The sequence below is a fragment of the Nerophis ophidion genome, linkage group LG06 (genome assembly GCF_033978795.1).
Source record: "Nerophis ophidion isolate RoL-2023_Sa linkage group LG06, RoL_Noph_v1.0, whole genome shotgun sequence".
Taxonomy (NCBI): Eukaryota; Metazoa; Chordata; class Actinopteri; order Syngnathiformes; family Syngnathidae; genus Nerophis; species Nerophis ophidion.
This window is the reverse complement of record NC_084616.1, coordinates 64,886,876-64,910,366: the sequence shown is the minus strand read 5'-3', so window position 1 is coordinate 64,910,366 and position 23,491 is coordinate 64,886,876. Positions and strand designations below refer to the sequence as shown.

At 40.1% G+C, this 23,491-nt stretch overlaps 1 protein-coding gene across 2 annotated transcripts in view; it reads left to right on the top strand.

The window, feature by feature from the left end:
- LOC133555107 (acid-sensing ion channel 1-like) overlaps positions 1 to 23,491 on the top strand; it is a 161,965-nt gene that overhangs the window by 108,758 nt on the left and 29,716 nt on the right. For both annotated transcript variants that reach the window (XM_061904595.1, XM_061904594.1), the window contains exons 4-5: positions 23,048 to 23,198; positions 23,323 to 23,450. In XM_061904595.1, coding sequence (XP_061760579.1) covers positions 23,048 to 23,198; positions 23,323 to 23,450 — 279 coding nt within the window. The remainder of the gene's footprint in view (positions 1 to 23,047; positions 23,199 to 23,322; positions 23,451 to 23,491) is intronic.

The window sequence follows — 23,491 nt, the reverse complement described above, 5'->3', positions numbered from 1 at the left end:
AACTAAGTACTTTTTTGCCCCACTGTATGTGAGGCCAGGAGAGAAGGCCTTGCTGGTCCTAACAGCACACTACTGGTCGCACATGTAACCAAATAACAATAAGTATGTCCGACCAGAATTCTTAAAGCTTGTTGAATATTTTGTAACACAGATATTGTTTTGACCACTGATTGGGGTCAAAGAGGTCATCATTACATTTCTTGCATTTTAAGACCCAGTCTGAGACTTTGGCCTTTCTATCCAATATCTATAATTTATTTTCTGTCTGAGTGGCTCTCTGTTCTCTCCAAGAATAATTATAAGCCTGGTGAGTTAGCAAATTATCCACAAGGATTAGGATCTTTTTGTTGTTGTTGTGGTTTACTTTCACATGATGTGAGTGGAATCTAAGATATCATGTTTTCCATACCTGCCTTTAAAGGGGAACATTATCGCAATTTCAGAAGGGTTAAAACCAATAAAAATCAGTTCCCAGTGGCTTATTTTATTTTTCGAAATGTTTTTCAAAATTTTACCCGGCCCGGAATATCCCTAAAAAAAGCTTTAAAGTGCTTGATTTTCGCTATTCGCTTAAGCCACTGTCCATTTCCCTGTGACGTCACATAGCGATTCCAATACAAACAATAGCGAATAGCACAGCAAGATATAGCGACATTAGCACGGATTCAGACTCGGATTTCAGCGGTTTAAGCGATTCAACAGATTACGCATGCATTGAAACAGATGGTTGGAGTATGGAGGCAGATAGCGAAAACGAAATTGAAGAAGAAACTGAAGCTATTGAGCGAATAGCTATTGACGCTATTCGGCCATCTTTGCGTTAGCATCGCCGATAAAATGTGCAGACCAACCGATCAGGACTTTCGCATTGACACTGGATCAACTTAAATCCGTTTATTGGTAAGTGTTTGTTTCGCATTAAATGTGGGTGGAAGGAAACGCTGGATGTAAATATAGTTTCAAATGTACATACAGGTAGCCTAGATAGCATGCTAGCATCGATTAGCTGGCAGTCATGCCGCGACCAAATATGTCTGATTAGCACTTAAGTCAATAACAACAACAAAACTCACCTTTGTGATTTTGTTGACTTTATCGTTGGGAATGCATCTGCTTTGAGTGTCGCAGGATATCCAGACATTTTTGCTATCTCTATGCCATCTCTGTCGTAGCATCGCCGGTAAAAACCAAACGGGGGACTTTTGCATCTCTGGAGCAACTTAAATCTATCGATTGCTAAGTGTTTGTTTGGCATTACATGTGGATGGAGGGAAAGGATAGACGTAAATATAGCTACAAATGAGGCATAATGCTGCAATATATACACACAGCTAGCCTAAATAGCATGTTAGCATCGATTAGCATGCCGTGCTAATAGATGCACATTCTACGTAAATCAACTTGAATCCGTCCCTGATCATGTTGTTATACCCTCCGACAACACACCGACGAGGCATGATGTCTCCAAGGTATCGGAAAACAGTCGAAAAAAACGGAAAATAACAGAGCTGATTTGACTCGATGCGTTTGATGTGTAGGGAAAAATGGCGTTGAGTACCGATGTGACGTCACGTTGTGACGTCACGTTCTGACGTCGTCGCTCAGAGAGTCATAAACAAAAGGTGTTTAATTCGCCAAAATTCACCCATTTAGAGTTCGGAAATCGGTTAAAAAAATATATGGTCTTTTTTCTGCAACATCAAGGTATATATTGACGCTTACATAGGTCTGGTGATAATGTTCTCCTTTAAAGGGTCAGCTTTGCAGAATAAGTCCTACACAGCCAAGTAGGAGTGCAACAATAATGTTCCTATTCGAATTTTTTGAGACAGACACTTAAATTACCTACACAATACACATAATGATGAATGTAATAATGCAATAATTGTACCCTCTTGGCATCCATTGTAGCCGGTCTCCCATGAGGGGGGTCCACACATCTGCGGCCCCTTCCCAAGGTTTCTTCTTTTTACCAGCTCGGGGGTTTGAAGTTTTTTCTTGCCTGATGTGGGTTTAGATCAGGAGATGTCCTTGTGGTTTGTGAAACTCTTTGAGGCACTTGTGATGGTAGTAGAGTATACCCGCGGAAATGTTGTTGACAAAAGTACCACGGATAAGTTCAGCAACGTTTTTATAGAAATTTAGATTAATTGTAATGAATGAAAATTCAAAAATGTGATTAATCTGATCTGAATAATTAATCGTTTGACAGCACTTCAACAGCATATCTTACACCTTTTCATTTTACATCAATAGTTGCTTTGTTGAGACTTGTATTTAGCAGCTTCCATGAAATGCTAAGTAATTCACAAACAAGGATGGGGTGAGGGTCACCAATTTGTAAGCAAACTGTCGAACAGTTTTAGAACAACATTTCTCAACGAGCTATTGCAAGGAATTTAGGGATTTCAACATCTACGTCCGTAATATCATCAAAAGGTTCAGAGAATCTGGAGAAATCACTGCACGTCAGCGATGATATTACGGACCTTTGAAAGTGGTACTGAATCAAAAACCAACATTGGTGTGTAAAGGATATCACCACATGGGCTCAGGAACACTTTCTAAAACCACTGTCACTGAATACAGTTAGTCGCTACATCTGTAAGTGCAAGTTAAAACTCTGCTATGCAAAGCAAAACCCATTTATCAACAACACCAAGGAACTCCGCTGATGGGCCGGGTGCCGCACGAGACTAGCAATCGGTAGCCAGTTTATCTTTAAAACGATGCAAGGGTCACGGCTGCCCCCCAAATAAATACCCGCGAGATATGTAATGTCACTAAGTAATGGCGGCTCAGACAAATTCCCAGTTTGTCGCTCTTTATTTCACAAAATGCAACATTCCCGTTCAACGGGTTCAATCTCTGTGTCCTGCTCTGTATTTCAGCACCGTTGAAAAAAACCTTACAACTCCACAACACACGTCACTTCCCGTCCTTGTCCTGGAAGCTCCGCCCCCCAGTCAAGCAATTGGCTGCAACCCCTGACGACCCTAACTTAACTTGATTCGTGGAAAAAATATATATTTTACTTGTGACATGTGTTTGCCTTTTTACTTAAGAAAACATATTTGGGGATATATTTTGTTGTTGGGGCAGCACGGTGGAAGAGGCGTTAGTGCATCTGCCTCACAATACAAAGGTCCTGAGTAGTCCTGAGTTCAATCCCGGGCTTGGGATCTTTCTGTGAGGAGTTTACATGTCCTCCACGTGACTGCGTGGGTTCCCTCCGGGTACTCCGGCTTCCTCCCACTTCCAAAGACATGCACCTGGGGATAGGTTGATTGGCAACACTAAATTGGCCCTAGTGCAGTGGTTCATAACCTTGTTGGAGGTACCGAACCCCACCAGTTTCATATGCGCATTCACCAAACCCTTTTTTAGTGAAAAATAAAATGTTTTTTTTTTTCAAATTCAAGAAAAAGCCATATGATTTTTTTACTAGTGCGCAAAATGAACCGTGCATGAACATCACCTTGTTCACAGAACAAAACCAACACAGTGCATGATTTCACAACAAATTCCACACCTTACTCACATTACCATGAATTGATTAACGTGGACCCAGACTTAAACAAGTTGAAAGATTTATTCGGGTGTTACCATTTAGTGGTCAATTGTACGGAATATGTACTGTACTGTGTAAACTGTACCGTTTCATATAGTGTATTCTCTTCCTTTGCAATCTGCTAGTAAAAGTTTTAATCAATCAATCCAAAAACCTGCAAATCAGATGGAAAATTAGAGGGAACATTTGGGGGGATCCATAATACGCTGATAGGGAGAAGTTTTTATTTACACGATAAGTCGGATGTGTCTTTACCTCCGTGGCGGAGGCCCCACAGAACCCCTTAGGCCGACTCACCGAACCCCTAGGGTTTGATCGAACCCAGGTTAAGAACCACTGCCCTAGTGTGTGAATGTGAGTGTGAATGTTGTCTGTCTATCTGTGTTGGCCCTGTGATGAGGTGGCGACTTGTCCAGGGTGTACACCGCCTTCAGCCCGATTGTAGCTGAGATAGGCTCCAATCGGAAATGGATGGATGAATGGATGCTGTTGTTGTTTTATTGCATTTTTTTGACAAAACAGTTAACAGAAATACAATACAACACAAATCCTATTTTCTTCCCCCCCAAACCTCAAAAATGTAATAAAAATAAAAACAATCCGTCAAATAAGTACAAGCAAATATTGAAATAAAGCCACAGATAACTGCACTTCAGATCGGCCTCAACGTGGTGCAGAAATACACAGAAGCAAACCAAAGGCTCATCAATCAACCACAATTCAACAACCTCTCAATCGGGGCCAAGCTGGAGATTAGTTTCCTTAAAAATATTTTAGGAAACCACCCCCATATACCTCTTGAAACGTCACAAAACAACCATTCAATGTCAGCCCAATTGTTTCCAGTTTGAGACAATAAAGAACATCTTTAATCCAGCAAGAATGGCAAGGAGGCGCTGTCGCCTTCCGTCGCCGGAAACAGACGTCCAAACTTTACGTTGGGAAATGAACGTGGCCTCTACTTCACCGCAGCGAAGGCAGCTCCCCTCCGCGCCACAGCTGCGGTGAAGTCGGGAAAAATTGAAATCATCTTCCCCGTATAGCATGGGTATCAAACTCGGGCCCGCGGGCCAAATTTGGCCCGCCGTGTAATTTCATTTGGCCCTTGAGGCAATATCAAATTAACATTAGAGCTGGCCCGCCAGGATTATACAGCGGCAGTGCCGATGTACCACCGCATTCACCGCTTATACTCATACTTGCCAACCCTCTTGATTTTCCCGGGAGACTCCCGAAGTTCAGTGCCCCTCCCGAAATTCTCCCAGGGCAACCATTCTCCCGGATTTCGCGCCGGACAACAATATTGGGGTCGTACCTTAAAGGCACTGCCTTTAGCGTTCTCCACAACCTGTCGTTACGTCCGCTTTTCCTCTATACATACAGTGTGCCGACCAAGTCCATCCCATCCATCCATCCATTTACTACCGCTTATTCCCTTTCGGGGTGGCGGGGGGCGCCGCCTTCTGCCCGATTGTAGCTGAGATAGGCGCCAGCGCCCCCCGCCGACCAAGTCACATAATATATGTGGCTTGTACACACACACACACGCACGCACGCACGCACACACACACACACACACACAAGTGATTGCAAGGCATATTTGATCAACAGCCATACAAGTCACATTGAGGGTGGCCGTATAAACAACTTTAACACTGTTACAAATATGCGCCACACTGTGAAGCCACACCAAACAAGAATGATAAACACAATTCGGGAGAACAACCGCACCGAAACACGACATGAACACAACAGAACAAATACCCAGGACCCCTTGCAGCACTAACTCTTCCGGGACGCTACAATATCCACCCCCGCTACCACCAAACCCCGCCACCCCCAAACCACCTCATTATTTTATTTTCAAATCTATTAGCTAGTGGAAAAAGTTAATGTTGATATTTACACCAGAAGGCTGCAAATAGAAAAGAGGCATTACGTTTTTTATTTAAATTTTTATTTCTGTGATGTTTTCTCGTTTGTTTTTTGAAAGTTGATTTTGCACTATTAGGTTGTATACGCGTTGTTAAAGCAAATCAGTGTAACAAACTGAGCAATAATTAACGTTTTATTCATTCACTTTCTCTTGCTACCTCAAGGTTTGACGGTTTGATTCATTCCTTATTGTTATTTTACTTTCAAATGTATTATTGGCCTGTGGAAAAAGTTTATTTTGATATTTACCTCAGAAGGCTGCAAATAGAAAATAGGCATTCAATTTTTATTTAAATTTTATTTGATATGCCATTGATATTTTTTAAATATTATTATTATTTGAAACTCAATTTTGCATGTCACTATAAAGTTATATAAGCCTTGCTTGTTCAATATTCAATGCAAAACTTGTTTGGGTCCCTATTAAAAGGTTAATTTGTTCAACCTGTTCACTTTAAAATTTTGGCCCACTCTGTATTTGAGTTTGACACCCCTGCCGTATAGGATCGCAGAGAAGCCTCAGCGGGCCGTCGCAGAATCCAGTGCCGGACTTGAAATAAATGTACCCGTACAACAAACGGCCTAGGGGGATTTGCCATTCTTAGGCCTGGCGCGTTGCAGGACCTCCTGCAAAAACTGATTGGTAAACTCAGTCAGATGGGAGAAGGTCCAAACCTCGAATGTTATTCCACCTCGAGCGGCCCTCCAGATCATCACCTTTTTTAGAAAGGAGATCCACGATGGCAGTTATGTTGTGAAGTCCAATTGATACATGTTTATTTTAAATTCTGGCAGCATGTCTTATTTATAGAATGTGGTTGTTTTTATATTTAAAGATGAAGGCGCCTATGGATGTTGTCATTCATCAGGTTATTGCTATTCTCGTTCAACGGTTCAGTTGTTTTAGAAGACATTTGGCCTCTCATCTGAGTAGTTTTTATCGTTTCATTCTCATATACTTGGATCAAACAGATCTGTTTTGAACGCTTGATGCCAAGGTCCTAACTATTTATCCTCTAACATGAGGAGGAGCATATGCACTGGAAGGAATGTTTTTGTTTTGTGGCGTTAAAAAGAAAGTGTCCAACAACAAATGTTAACCATAGAATTACATCATTCAAACACTGTATCGACTCTTAGTGAATCATCCATACACCGTATACATATATACATACATACATATATACATATATACATACATACATCGCATCAAAGCGTTTTGATTTGGTGTGTATTTCTGGTCTTGTCATCCTTGTCCGGACAGAAGGCTGGATCAAAAGAGACGTCGGCGACGCTTTACTGAACCAAAAGTTGCTTTATTACAAGCGGGCATCATTATACAGGACTGCAGTACCTAGAGGAGGTCAGGTCAAGAAAATGTGTCTCTCCTAAGTTGGAGGAGCTGAACCACAGTCTTATATTCCTTCCTCGTCTGTCTGGGTGTGTGTTAAAGTTAAAGTATCAATGATTGTCACACACACACACTAGGTGTGGTGAAATTAGTGAAGTGAAGTGAATTATATTTATATAGCGCTTTTCTCTAGTGACTCAAAGCGCTTTACATAGTGAAACCCAATATCTAAGTTACATTTAAACCAGTGTGGGTGGCACTGGGAGCAGGTGGGTAAAGTGCCTTGCCCAAGGACACAACGGGATTTGAACTCACGACCTGCCGATATCAGAGCAGACACTCTACTCACTAGGCCAGTGGTTCTCAAACAGGGGTATGTGTACCCCTGGGGATACTTGAAGGGATGCCAAGGTACGTGAGATTTTTTTTAAATATTCTAAACACTGGAACAATTCAAATATCCTTTATAAATATATTTATTGTATAATACTATAATAAAATATGAATGTAAGTTCATAAACTGTGAAAAAAAATGCAACAATGCAATATTCAGTGTTGACAGCTAGATTTTTTGTGGACATGTTCCATATATATTGATGTTAAAGATTTATTTTTTTGTGAAGAAATGTTAAGAATTAAGTTCATGAATCCAGATGGATCTCTATTACAATCCCCAAAGAGGGCACTTCAAGTTGATGATTACTTCTATGTGTAGAAATCTGTATTTATAATTGAATCACTTGTTTATTTTTCGATAAGTTTTTAGTTATTTTTATATATTTTTTTCCCAAATAGTTCAAGAAAGACCACTACAAATGAGCAATATTTTGCACTGTTATACAATTTAATCAATCAGAAACTGATGACATAGTGCTGTATTTTACTTTTGTATCTCTTTTTTTCAACCAAAAATGCTTTGCTCTGATTAGGGGGTACTTGAATTAAAAAAAATGTTCACAGGGGGTACATCACAGAAAAAAGGTTGAGAACCACTGCACTAGGCCACTGTGTAGGTCAATTCAGGAGAGTACAACCTGACCATGTAAGCAGATGTTTACGTGTAAGTGACTGGGAAGACAACAAATGTATACCGGAACTTGGAGGTTGACGTTAAGATAAACATGGAGTCCCTCCTCCAGGATAGAGCTATCACTTTTGCATTCTGAAGCCCGGTGTTATTGCTTCTTCTTATGAGAGAGCTAATTCCAGTCCACATGCGAATGTCCAAATAAGGGTCCCTATTTTATTATTGGCTCAAACACTGTTTACTTAAACCTGGTGGTTCGCTTTCTCCAAGTTAAATATAAACATTCACTATATATAAAACATTAAAATGAGTTAATTAATTCACTTCAGTATTATAAATGAATCATTTTTTAATCTTATCGTAACCCATGTAATCGTCCATCATAAATACATTTCCAGCCGTCCCTGTAACATAACAAAATGTGGGAAAAGTGAAGCGCTGTGAATACTTCCTGAATGCACTGTACACACAAATGGGACTTTAGATAAAACTGTTACTAAGCTTTGAGCAAATAAATTACGTATTTTCAATAAAACATTTTTAAAACAATTGCATTTGTGTCAAGATATTTGGGTATTTTTAATGTTAATTTTAATTAGGGATGCACCGATTAATCGGTAACCGAATATATTCGGCCGAATATGGCAAAAAAAGCCACATTCGGCCTTCGGTGGAATGAGTTAAGAACAAGGCCGAATAGTGGCGTGTGACGCAATTTTTTGACGCAGTGACGCAATCAACCAACGTGCAGTGACGCGGTGACGTTGGGACATGTTGTGTACCTGTATAAGTGTATGAGGTTACAAGCACACACTTATTGAAATTTAGTGGGTCCTCTGTTTACATTAGCCTGTTGTGTAGGCTACCTGTATAAGTGTAAGAGGTTATAAGCACACACTTAATTGAGATTTACTTGAGCCTTCTGTTTACATTATCAGCATATCTACTGTGGCTAAGCAGACTTTTGCTAAAAGGACAATAATTCATTTGTTGTTGGTTTATCCACTTTAATGCACTTTGTTTTTTTTTGGAATGCATGTTTTGTTTGAAGGCCTAATATAAATGAAAAACTTTGTGCTTTTTTTGAAAAGCATTGGCTACTGGAATATTAAAAAAATGTCAATATTCAATAAAAAATTACTTTAGTGAAGTGAATTATATTTATATAGCGCTTTTCTCTAGTGACTCAAAGCGGTTTACATCGTGAAACCCAATATCTAAGTTACATTTAAACCAGTGTGGGTGGCACTGGGAGCAGGTGGGTAAAGTGTCTTGCCCAAGGACACAACGGCAGTGACCAGGATGGCGGAAGCGGGAATCAAACCTGCAACCGAGCTATGCCGCCCCATGTATTTGAAAAACATGTCTAAATATTTATTCTAAGCTATTTATGCAATATAAAAAATTTTTTTGTGAAAAACTGCATTCATTATTCGGTATTCGGCCTTCGGCCAAGCGTTTACGTTTTATTCGACTTCGGCTTCGGCCACAAATTTTCATTTCGGTGCATCCCTAATTTTAATCATTCAAAAAAGAATTAATTGATAAATTAATTGATAAATACATTTACAGCCTTCCCTGTAATATAACAAAATGTGGAAAAAGTGAAGCGCTGTGAATACTTCCTGAATGCACTGTACACACAAATGGGACTTTAGATAAAACTGTTACTAAGCTTTGAGCAAATAAATTACATATATTCAGTAAAACATAAAAATAAAAAAAAATCATGTATGACAATACAATTGCATTTGTGTGAAGATATTGGGGTATTTTTTTATGGTCATTTTAATTATTGTAGAATTGATTAAATTAATGTGAATAATCATGATTAATCATAATTCAAAGTTTGAATTATTCTAATTAAAAAGATGTATCATTTGACAACAATCATTTTTATATGTTACATTTTGTCCACTTACTGTACGTACTGAACCGTGATTATGGCGTACCGGTACACCTCTACCGCCTGGCATAATGCCAAATACTGTATGTAGTCTAGGAAATAACCAAGTACAGTACAAAATAGTTTTATCCAGCTGAAGTTAAAGATAAACTTGTGCAAATGCAAGAGATTTACCAGAGTGCTGCTCTTTGCTTTCTGTTGCAGTGAAAACTATAATTATTTACCATAGCTGTTAAAGTACCAGAAAGAAAGAAAATTAAAAGTGTCTCCACTTTACTTTACCAAGTGCTTCTAAAGAATGTGTAAGTGTTTCCATAAAAACAACTGCACTAAAGGATTGAAGTTACCCCGCTGAGACCTCTCTAAGCAGCTGTAGACAGACTCACTAAATGGGTGTGCAAGTGTAGGGACTGGTTATTTTTAAAACATATCCAGTGTGCATCTAGAATATGACCTATTTATGTGCATTACGTTTAATGACAACAGTGCCCTGCTGAGTGCTTTTAAACATCAGAAAACTGCTTGTGGGTGACAGTTTTATTGATGGCAAAAGGTGGCAGAGTTGTGTTAGTGAGTTATGCATTGAATATTGTGTAACAAAGGGTTGAAAGGAGCTTCAAAGGCCTACTGAAATGAGATGTTCTTATTTAAACGGGGATTGCAGGTCCATTCTATGTGTCATACTTGATCATTTCGCGATATTGCCATATTTTTGCTGAAAGGATTTAGTAGAGAACATCGACGATAAAGTTCGCAACTTTTGGTCGCTAATAAAAAAGCCTTGCCTTTACCGGAAGTAGCAGACGATGTGAGCGATGACGTCACAGGTTGTGGAGCTCCTCACATCCTCACATTATTTACAATCATAGCCACCAGCACAAGAGCTATTCGGACCGAGAAAGCGTCAATTTCCCCATTAATTTGAGCGAGGATGAAAGATTTCTGGATGAGGATAGTGAGAGTGAAGGACTGCAAAAAAAATATATAATAAAAAAGGCGAGGGAGGTGGGAGCGATTCAGATCTTATTAGACACATTTACTAGGACAATTCTGGAAAATCCCTTATCAACTTATTGTGTTACTAGTGTTTTAGTGGGATTATATGGTACCTGAAAGTCGGAGGGGTGTGGTGACCGCCAATGTCTCCGGCGGGAGGAGGTAATAGTCCGCAGCTGCAGGAGGACGCAAGCTCCGCTCATGTCTGCGGTAAGAGCCGACTTATTAGCACAATTTTCTCACCGAAACCTGCCGGTTGACATGTGGTCGGGAACCATGCTCGCTTGACCGCTCTGTTCCATAGTAAAGCTTCACCTTCGGGAATGTAACCAAGGAAACACCGGCTGTGTTTGTGTTGCTAAAGCTGCGATACACCACTTCCCACCTACATCTTTCTTCTTTGACGTCTCCATTATTAATTGAACAAATTGCAAAAGATTCAGCAACACAGATGTCCAGAATACTGCGTAATTATGCGATTAAAGCAGACTACTTATAGCTTGGATCGGGCTGGAAGAACATGTCCGCTACAACCGGTGGCGTCACGCGCACGCGTCATCATTCCACGACGTTTTCAACAGGATACTTCGCAGAAAATTTTAAATTGCAATTTGGTAAACTAAACCGGCCGTATTGGCATGTGTTGCAATGTTAATATTTCATCATTGATGTATAAACTATCAGACTGCGTGGTCGGTAGTAGTGGGTTTCAGTAGGCCTTTAACAGAGTGAGCAAGATGAAGTAGAAGCTTTCACTATTTTGAAGGTCTGGTTAATGTCTTCAATCACTGTTTAACACTTCCAGCTAAGAGTCATACTGTATGCATGATGTGTGATGCTCATCTGCAATGTGATTTATTCATTCAGTTTAACAAGCATATATGCAGGATGCAATTAATGCAAACACTGTGTAACATACTTATTTGCAGACATACCATTTCTGTCACAATATACACAACTACACAAAAGGCAGGATGTGCGACCTCCATGATCAATCACGATGCTGCTGAACATCATGCACCTGTCATGCACATTAAGTTTACATCCATGCACTGCCTGACTTATTTATGAGGAACTGAATGTGCAGCAAATGTACGGTGCATATATAAAAGACATGTGCTTTCATGTTCCCAAGGAGATAAAGTCCTTCTGACAATGGATTAGTTCTTGTTATGGCACACAGGGGCTGCAACATGGGCCCCAAGTAGGTAGTTTACCCAAACCAGTGGTTCTCAAACTTTTTTTCACAAAGTACCACCTCAGCAAAAAATTGGTTACCCAATTACCACCATAATGACCCACATCAAAAAACAGCAGCATAGTAGGCCTAAATATTCATTAAAAACAAATTTAAAAATTATATTTTGGCCACTGTAACATTACACATGGTTTGACCACTAACACTGTTTAAATATAGGAAAATAAAACACTGTACTTTAATCAAGTGGTTAGTTGGTGTATCACTAGTAGAGATGCGCGGATAGGCAATTATATCATCTGCAACCGCATCACTAAAGTCGTCATCCACCCGAACTAACATTTTATCAGAACCGCAACCGCCCGCCCGTTGTTATATATCCGGAGTCGGCGACCTTTACTACTAAAAGAGCTAGTTTGACCCGTGTCACAAAGTAAAGAAGGTAATGGGAGCCGCCAACGTTCTCGCGAATATCCGACGGTGCTCATTCAGATAACGGGAATAAGGGCGTGCTGTGAAGCCATTGCTTTTGACACCTTCAACAACATGAACGAACCGTTTGCCAATCCAGCAACATGTTGTATGCAGCTTCCGCAGATACACGTACAAGATTGAAGGGCATACTGGGTGATACAGAGTACACTAATAGTTGCGATATAAACCATTTTAACACTCTTACTAATATGGGCCACACTGTGAAGTCACACCAAACAAGAATGACAAACACATTTCGGGAGAACATCCTCACAGTAACACAACATAAACGCAACACAACAAATACCCAGAATCCTTTGCATCCATGAAAATTCCTGACTATATTTTACACCCCGCGCCTCCAACCCCGCCCACCTTACCGACGCATGGGTGGGTTTTGGGGTTTGCTGCTAGTGGGGTGTATAAACGCATAAACGCTTTCCTTTTTTTGTCGAGTTAAGTGAATGTGGATTAGACATAATCGGACTGTGTCAAATAACAACAAAGGTGACATCCCAAACTTAGCAGCCGTGCTCTTTTTTTCACTCATACGCTGTTCATCTGTTTCACTGTTACGAACTTAAGAATTTGCATGCACGTTGCGCAGATCTTTATTCTGGGTTTTTCCCCCCGATTATAATAGTTTTATGATCGTGAGAGACCCAAATCGAAATCATGATTAAAACTAGATTAAATGTCCAGCAGCCGGATATACCAAGATCAAAATAACAAGCGCTAAATAGTGTGCTCAAAGTAAAAATACAAATAAAAAGTGTGTCCTTTTAGTGGGCGTGTTGCAGGTGATCTAAGACTGCATGTAAAATTGATAACAAGAGCAAAAGTGGTGCAGACCGCCATATTTAACCTCTTAAGCCCCCAGCTTTTTATTTACATGATTTTATTTATTTCTCTTTGTAATTCGGGTTTATTGGACCCTAGATAGAATAAAAATCATCTTTTTATATGATGTACATAAGTAACAAACGTGTACTTCATGTTTAGTGACATGCTAATTTTTATTTTTACACTTTTTTTTTTCCAAATTCCATTGTATGTTTCACTCTTCTGACACCACCAGATGACAGTATAAGTGTCCACATAAGCGGCATAAGACCACAATTCAGTAGTGTACACCGGTGGTTCTCAACCCTTTTTTCAGTGATGTACCCCCTGTGAACATTTTTTTTAATTCAAGTACCCCCTAATCAGAGCAAAAGCAGTTTTAGTTGAAAAAAAGAGATAAAGAAGTCAAATACAGCACTATGTCATCAATTTCTGATTTATTAAATTGTATAACAGTGCAAAATATTGCTCATTTGTAGTGGTCTTTTCTTGAAATATTTGGAAAAAAAGGTATAAAATAACTAAAAACTTGTTGAAAAATAAACAAGTGATTCAAATATAAATAACGATTTCTACACATAGAAGTAATCATCAACTTAAAGTGCCCTCTTTGGGGATTGTAATAGAGATCCATCTGGATTCATGAACTTCATTCTAAACACTTCTTTGCAAAAAAAAGAAATCTTTAACATCAATATTTATGGAACATGTCCACAAAAAAATCCAGCTGTCAACACTGAATATTGCATTGTTGCATTTCTTTTCACAGTTTATGAACTTACATCCGTATTTTGTTTACGTATTATTCAATAAATATATTTGTAAAGGATTTTTGAAATGATGCTATTTTTAGAATATTTTTTAAAAATGTCACGTACACCCTGGCATACCTTCAAGTACCCCCAGGGGTACGCGTACCCCCATTTGAGAACCACTGGTGTACACAATTTTGGAAATAAGAGCTAAAAGGTGCCGTCCACGCATGTGGCCACTAAGGCCTTTAGAGGTTAAATGAGGATTTCACATGTATACTGACTGGAATTATGCAAACACAACCTGTGCAAATGCGTTAGGTTTTGGAATATGCAGCACACAAATATTATACAAACAATGTACTGTACATTATCTGAGTGATATAAAGGTAGTAGACAACATAAACCATTTTTATCACTGTGAAGGTGCGCTGTAGGGAGGCACCGATATTGTGATTGTGTGTCTGGAGAAAATCCATATTGCAAAAAGTGTTTATGAATTAAACTCCTTAAGGGGGAACTGCACTCTTTTTTTGGCGTTTTGCCTATCGTTCAATAACCTTATGAGACACAAGAAGACAAAAGTTTTGTTTTTCTTCTAACTTGTAATAATCGGCTCGTTTTCAGTGGCTAGCAATGCAGCTGATGGGAGAAATCAATTCTACCTTTAAATAACTTTGAAAATGCATCAAAACAACGCCAACAATACTTCATTTACTCTTCATTACTTGTATAATAACTAAGCTTTAGCGAGTTTGTTATTGTAAGAGCGAACACTGAAGAACTATTTTCCTAGCTACGGCATTAGCCGCAAGCTCGCTTTGGTAAGAAGTAAGCAGATGAATAGCTTTTGAATTTGTAATGCACAACACAATGCTATACTGACTGAAAAACATAACATTACAGTATGTGTAAGTATTAGCCCACATTTCATGTTTTGTTTGTACACAGCTAGCTCGACAGCGTATTTTCTGTAGATGTAATAACTAGCATGTATCATGATCAATATTATAGTGACTCACTGGATGGACAGTTCCCTGTTTAGTCAAGCTGGCCGGGGACGTTTTTTTCAGTAGGTTTTGGGTGAGCACGCCATTTATAGCGTAGCTTGATTCTAAGTTCCACATTTGCAACGTCAAATCATGCCAGTGACTCTCTCGGCTTCCTTCTACTCCTACGTTTCACCCTCTGTCCATGCTCGTTTCTATAAGCAGCAGTTCATCCTCCGTATATTCAGCTTCAAAAAGACAAGGTTGTGAATCCTCATTTTTTCCAAAATAGTCGCCTTTGTTGTCTGGTACCAAGTCTGCCATGTTTAGAACAGACTCGCTGAAAAAATAATTCCTGGTTTTGCTTGAAATGACCAAATTACGGTAAATATTGTACATATTGTTATGAATGGGTCTGTTATTACATTATATATGTACTTGCAGTGTGTTTATAAAATGTTGATGTAGGGTTTTGAAGTTGTTTTAGGGGACTTCATTGGTGACTCCCATTAGCCACATCTTGCAAGCTTCTTAAAAATTCTTTAAACAAATAAGAATAATAAACAATTGTCAAAACTACAATAAAAAGTGCAGTTCCCTTAAGGCAGTGGTGTCAAACTCAAATACAGAGCGGGCCAAAATCTAAAACTGAACAAAGCCATGGGCCGAGGTTGAACAAATTAACCCTTTAACAGGTACCCAAACAAGTTTTGCATTGAATATTGACCAATCAAGGTTTATATAACTTTATAGTGACATGCAAAATACAGTTTCAAATAATAATAATTAAAAAATATCAATGGCATATCAAATAGAATAAAAACACAAATTTAATGCCTTTTTTCGGCGGCGGGTTTGAGTTAGGGCGGGGTTTGGTGGTAGCGGGGGTGTATATTGTAGCGTCCCGGAAGAGTTAGTGATGCAAGGGGTTCTGGGTATTTGTCCCGTTTTGTTTATGTTGTGTTACGGTGCGGATGTTCTCCCGAAATGTGTTTGTCATTCTTGTTTGCTATGGGTTCACAGTGTGGCGCATATTTGCAACAGTGTTAACTTTGTTTATACGGCCACCCTCAGTGTGACCTGTATGGCTGTTGACCAAGTATGCCTTGCATACACTTGTGTGTGTGTATGAGCCGCATATATTATGTATATTTCGGCCCGCTCCCAATATTATTGTCCGGGTGGAAATCGGGAGAAATTCAGGAGGGTCACTGAACTTCAGGAGTCTCCCGGGAAAATTGGGAGGGTTGACGAGTATGAGTATTAGCGGTGAATGTGTTGTTACAGCGGCGGGCCAACTCTAATGTTAATTTGATATTGCCTCAAGGACCAAATGAAATTACACCCATGCCTTAAGGGGATCTTTGATGATTTAAAACACTTTTTTGTGATCTAGATAATATGTATTGTAATTTTGCATAAATTTTGCACTACAGTCACTTTTATAACCTGTTTTGTGAGTCTGCAAAATGTTTGATTCTGGAGGCGTTCCCAGATTGCAAATGAAACTAGGCCCCACCCTCTCCAAAATGATCCTAATTTCCATTCATCCATCCATCCATTTTCTACCGCTTATTCCCTTTAGGGTCGCGGGGGAGGGGCGCTGGTGCCTATCTTAGCTACAATCGGGCGGAAGGCGGGGTACACCCTGGAGAAGTCCCCACCTCATCGCAGGGCCAACACAGATAGACAGACAACATTCACAGGCTAGGGCCAATTTAGTGTTGCCAATCAACCTATCGTTTGAAAATATACAAAATTTAAATATATACAGTATTTTGAATTTGTCTTGGTATTTTTCCAAACACAGTATATGGTTTTTACAGCACACAAACGGAGGATTCTTGTACTCTTTAAGATGTGTTTTTGCGGAGCAATCAGCTCCTCTCTCACAGCTATTTGTGCCTAACTGTGCTAGTTTGCGTCAGATTTCAAACACACTAAATATAGACTCAAAACAGGAGCCACAACACAGTTTCATCCATCCATCCATCCATTTTCTACCGCTTATTCCCTTCCGGGGTCGCGGGGGGCGCTGGCGCCTATCTCAGCTACAATCGGGCGGAAGGCAGGGTACACCCTGGACAAGTCGCCAACTCATCGCAGGGCCAACACAGATAGACAGACAACATTCACACTCACATTCACACACTAGGGCCAATTTAGTGTTGCCAATCAACCTATCCCCAGGTGCATGTCTTTGGAAGTGGGAGGAAGCCGGAGTACCCGGAGGGAACCCACGCATTCACGGGGAGGACATGCAAACTCCACACAGAAAGATCCCGAGCCTGGATTTGAACCCAGGACTGCAGGAACTTCGTATTGTGAGGCAGACGCACTAACCCCTCTGCCACCGTGAAGCCCAACACACAGTTTCAGTCTTGATAAATCACATTGCAAGTGCTAAAATCCTTGTGGCTAGTGTAGCCCTTTGAGACACTCGTGTTTTAGGACTATATAAGTAAACATTGATTGATTGATTGATTGATTAATGATTATATTTACATCTTCCCTTCCCAGTATTGTGGGTGTTGTGATAATCAGCTTTTATTTGCATGTACATAAAGACAGACACGCTAAATGGATTTTCCTCTTAATTTGCTCATTTAAGAGACGCAATCGTCTGCACATGAGCTTAGTAGATCAGTATTGTGTGCGCTATGAAGTTTGTACTTGGTTTTATTTAGTACATGCAAACCTTTGTGATCTACAAAACGCACATTTTAGTGATGACCCAGCATTGTCGTTTTTTAAAGGGGAACATTATCACAATTTCAAAAGGGTTAAAAACAATAAAAATCAGTTCCCAGTGGCTTGTTGTATTTTTTGAAGTTTTTTTCAAAATGTTACCAGTCCCGGAATATCCCTAAAAAAAGCTTTAAAGTGCTTGATTTTTGCTATTTGCGATGCGACTATCCATTTCCCTGTGATGTCATACAGTGCTGCCAATGTAAACAAACAATGGCAAATAGCACAGCAAGATATAGCGACATTAGCTTGGATTCAGACTCGGATTTCAGCGGCTTAAGCGATTCAACAGATTACGAATGTATTGAAACGGATGGTTGGAGTATGAAAGTATTGAATAAGAAACTGAAGCTATTGAGCGAATAGCTATTGACGTTATTCATAGCCATAGCATGGCCGAACAGCTGCGTTAGCATCGCCGGTAAAATGTGCGGACCAAACGATCAGGACTTACGCATCTCGTGACACTGGAGCAACTTAAATCCTTCGATTGGTAAGTGTTTTTTTCGCGTTTAATGTGGGTGGGAGGAAACGTAATATAGTTGCAAATGCATCTGCAGGTTATACATACATCTCTGTGCCATGTCTGCTTTAGCACCGCCGGTAAATAGCATGTTAGCATCAATTAGCGTAGCATGTTAGCATCGATTAGCTGGCAGTCAACATCAACAAAACTCACCTTTGTGAATTCGTTGACTTTATCGTTGCAAATGCATCTGCAGGTTATCCATACATCTCTGTGCCATGTCTGCTTCAGAACCGCCGGTAAATAGCATGTTAGCATCGATTAGCTGGCAGTCACGCCCCAACCAAATATGTCTGATTAGCGCATAAGTCAACTTCAGCAAAACTCACCTTTGTGATTTCGTTGACTTTATCGTTGCAAATGCATCTGCAGGTTATCCATACATCTCTGTGCCATGTCTGTCATCGCCGGTAAAATGTGGAGACACTCCGGCACATTCAATGGGGGTCTGGCGGCAGACACTTTCGCATCTTAGGGCCAGTGGTGCAACTTGAATCCCTCCCTGTGTATTCAATGTAGTATAGGTGAAAGGTTAAATCAGTATGTTATCATCTCTACCATCCTGACATGTATGATTGTTTCAGCATCAGTATCCATTTTCACAAATATATGACAAACTGCTTGACACTTAAACGAGCCAATTAAATTGGTAGTTTGCAGATTTCATAAGAAATTAGTGGCATCAATCAACAGCTGTAGCATGTGTGCATCGAACCTTTCTTCTAGCTCAAATTAATCAATTTATCTGTAACGTCTGTTCGGCATCGTGGTGCCGGGTTCAATTCCCTCGTGGATGCGTCAAACGAAGAACACAACAAATGGGTTGCACTTGTATAGCGCTTTTCTACCTTCAAGGTACTCAAAGCGCTTTGACACTACTTCCACATTTACCCATTCACACACACATTTACACACTGATGGAGGGAGCTGCCATGCAAGGCGCTAACCAGCACCCATCAGGAGCAAGGGTGAAGTGTCTTGCTCAGGACACAACGGACGTGACAAGGTTGATACTAGGTGGGGATTGAACCAGGGACCCTCGGGTTGCGCACGGCCACTCTTCCACTGCGCCACGCCGTCCCTATGTATGCTCCTTCTCTTACATGAAATTGGAGAAAATCTAATTGCTGACAAATATGCACAGAATATGAACCCTGACCAGCAGGAGCACTGGGATGCTAGCACCATGGAAAATAAGTAACTCCAAAAAAAGTACGTATGTGTCACAGAAATCTAATTTGTTTGTGTTTAACATTGTGACAATAGTCACAGCTGGACTGTTGTCTTGTTTTTTTCCTGCTGAAATCAGTTACACTGCTAACAGACTGACGCAAATATGCAAACAAAACACTGGCAAAAACATACAGTTGAGGTTATTTCAGTTGGGAAATATTTCAGTAAAAGTCCAATCAAGTGAGGGTTCTATTGGAAATAAACAACAGGAAGGTCATGATATTGAGGCAGGAATGTGATTGTGATTTCCCTATTTGTGAAGAGGTGTTAGTGCTATTTTTATGAGATGCATCAGTTGATAACGCCTGCAGTCCTAAGAAAACACAAGTTACACAAAAGTGACAATGACTTGTGAGTCTCTGGCAAATAATAAGTGAAAGCAGCCAAATTCTAAAAAGGGAGAGCTGTTTTTCCCTGACAACATACTTCTGTAGTTTTTTTCCCAAACCAGTTTCTGTTGGCACTAACATGTCCTTAATTGTCCAAGGTCCTAAGCAAAACACAGTAGTTAGTTCAATTGGCCACCAGAAATCTATGACGTTAATGTTAATTTTTCTACTGACCATTTCATAATTACACAAATATATTGACATCATGGTAGGATCCAACAAATTTATTAACAGAAGGCGAGCTCTGAACAAAAACACTGGAGCTAATGAAAAGGGAAACAAAAGACGCTAGCGTGAAAGCTGGGAAATATAAAGAACTAAGACTTGGCATGAAGGCACAAAAAGTAAAAACAAAGATGATTAGCATGTGAGCTAAAGATGACTAGGTGGCTGAGCTAATGAGATAGCGAGAAAAGCATACCTGACGTTACGTTGCGTGAAAACAAACTGGAGTCCCAGAAAGAATAAACCGAAGAGGCTGGCTTATAAAGGGAAGGTGATTAGCAGAGAACAGGTGTGCAGGAACCGGGAGTAACAGCTGAAACTAATAAGTAACCATGGTGATGGACTAAACGGGAAATAAACGGATCAAACGGAGAATGAGAACAAAGATGGAAAAATAAACAATAATATGTGAAGATCCGAGTCACGGATCGCAACATTTTCAGTAGTTCTTCTAATGCTGAACAACACTATTCTTTAGCTAAAACGGAATATGTGGTTTATTCTCTTGACGCACCGATGAAAAAAGTTTTGTGGCAGTCTCTGCATGCAACTTAAACAGCTCCAATCTAAGATGGAGTCCTTGCCAAAAAAGAAGATCAATACTAGCACAATGTTTGTCTGCCAGACATCACCTCATTGTATGTGCCTTTTTCTTGATATCACACAACGCTTCCATCAAACCTCTGTATAGCAGCCTATTCTGTACATTAAAGGCCTACTGAAACCCACTACTACCGACCACGCAGTCTGATTGTTTATATATCAATGATGAAATATTAACATTGCAACACATGCCAATACATGCCTTTTTAGTTTACTAAATTGCAATTTTAAATTTCCCGCGGAGTTTCTTGTTGAAAACGTGGCGGAACGATGACGCGTGCGCATGACATCACGGACTGTAGAGGACATATTAGCGCAGCTCTTTTCATCGCGCAATTAAACAGTATTCTGGACATCTGTGTCGCTGAATCTTTTGCAATTTGTTCAATTAATAATGGAGAAGTCAAAGTAGAAAGATGGAGGTGGAAAGCTTTAGCCTTTAGCCACACAAACACACAATGATCCCTTGTTTAAAATTCCCGGAGGTGAAGCTTTACTGTGGATGAGAGCGGTCAAGCGAACATGGTTCCCGATAGAGATGCGCGGTTTGCGGTCACAACGGCGGAGTCCGCGGATAAACCGCGGGTCGGGCGGGTGACATGACGAAGAAAAAGATTTTAAATAGATTCGGGCGGGTGGCGGTTGAACCAATTCGGAAATATATATTGTAATAATCCCAGGAATGTAGGCTCATAACACTTCTTCGTTTGTCTTGTCTTTATTGCACAAGATATAATACAACCACACAAAAGCTCTCATGTCTCTTAACGATTTTCCCGGGACAACTGGAACTCTCACTTCCTGTCGATAACGTCACTTCCCTATCTCTCCCAGCCGTTACATTATACATAGTTAAATGTTATGTTGAAGAGGTTCATTTAGCCTACTGACGTGTATTTATAAATGGTTGATTTATACAGGCTAGTAGGTAAAGTGTTGTACCTGACAACTCTTGATGGTACAATCTATATAACACGTCACAGACGACGTCACGCTAACATCACGTGACACCTCTGATGAAGGCTGCTTTATTGATTACAGTTTTCACGGTGAATTTGAAGGGAAAGTAAGCCTTCAAATAAATCAGTTCAAGAAAGCCATTGTGTCTGTGCTATTTGGAGGGAGTTACACTTTCAAACCTCACTAATGCCTTGCATCGTATATATTAGATATATAACAACGGGCGGGTGGCGGGCGAGTGTGTATTTGATGAAATGATGGTTCGGGTGGATTGCGGGTGGATGACGACTTTAGTGATGCGGTTGCGAATGATATAATTGCCTATCCGCGCATCTCTAGTTCCCGACTACTTGTCAACCGGCAGGTTTCGGTGAGAAAATTGTGGTAAAAAAGTCGCCTCTTACCGGAGATCAGCTGAGCTTGCGCCGTCCATGCAGCTGCCGTCGACTTCCCTCAGACACTGGCGTCAAGACACCCGTGGACACACCCCTCCGACTATCAGGTACTATTTAATCTCACTAAAAAACTAGCAACACAATAGACAGATAAGGGATTTCCCAGAATTATCCTAGTAAATATGTCTAAAAACATCTGAATCCGTCCCAATGCAATCGCTTTTTTTTTTTTTTTACTTTTTTTTTTTTTTTTCTAGTCTTTTGCTATCAATATCATCATCCACGAATCTTTCATCCTCGCTCAAATTAATGGGGAAATTGTCGTTTTCTCGGTCCGAATAAATCTTGCTGCTGGAGGCTCCCATTATAAACAATGTGAGGACGTGAGGAGCCCTCACCCTTGTGACGTCATCGTCTGCTACTTCCGGTAAAGGCAAGGCTTCTTTATTAACGACCAAAAGTTGCGAACTTTATCGTTGATGTTCTCTACTAAATCCTTTTAGCAAAAATATGGCAATATTGCAAAATGATCAAGTATGACACATAGAATGGACCTGTTATCCCCGTTTAAATAAGAAAATCTAATTTCAGTAGGCCTTTAAAGTGGATGTCTTCTAACCTGGCATGCTTGGTCTCCATGGTAACATAAGGTTCACTGCAACTGCCATAAAGTGTGTGTAAGACAATGTTGAACCATCAACCAGTGCCCAAATATTACTGAGATGGTTCTTACGCCCAAAGCCAAAAGTAGAAAATAATGGCTTTTATTTTTGTCCTTCCCACCCTGGTCTCCATCCTCTAAAAGGCTTCCTTTTACATGATCACATACAAATGGGGACAAACACTGACCCCTAGTGGAAAGGTTGTGTTAAGAAGCCTTTTTAATGTATGACTTTAAATGTTTGAAAAAATGTTGTTCCTTTCAGGTTTTCACTCGTTACGGGAAGTGTTACACCTTTAACGCGGGTGGTAATGATCGCCCTCCCCTCATAACTACCAAAGGAGGAATGGGAAACGGATTGGAGCTCATGCTGGACATTCAGCAAGATGAGTACCTGCCTGTGTGGGGAGAAACAGGTGAGGGGGAACAACATTCACTAAATGACTGCTAAATATACCTGGTCCTTGCTCTAATGAACTTTGGAGTAGCAGAACTTTTCTACATAGGTTCACTAACATCATGCTTTTCTTTACTAATCAGATGAGACATCTTTTGAAGCTGGGATCAAAGTGCAGATTCACAGCCAAGATGAACCTTCTTTTATCGATCAGCTTGGGTTCGGAGTGGCCCCTGGGTTTCAGACCTTTGTCTCTTGCCAGGAACAAAGGGTGCAAGCTTTTTTCATACCATTTAAATTTGCATGCCTCTC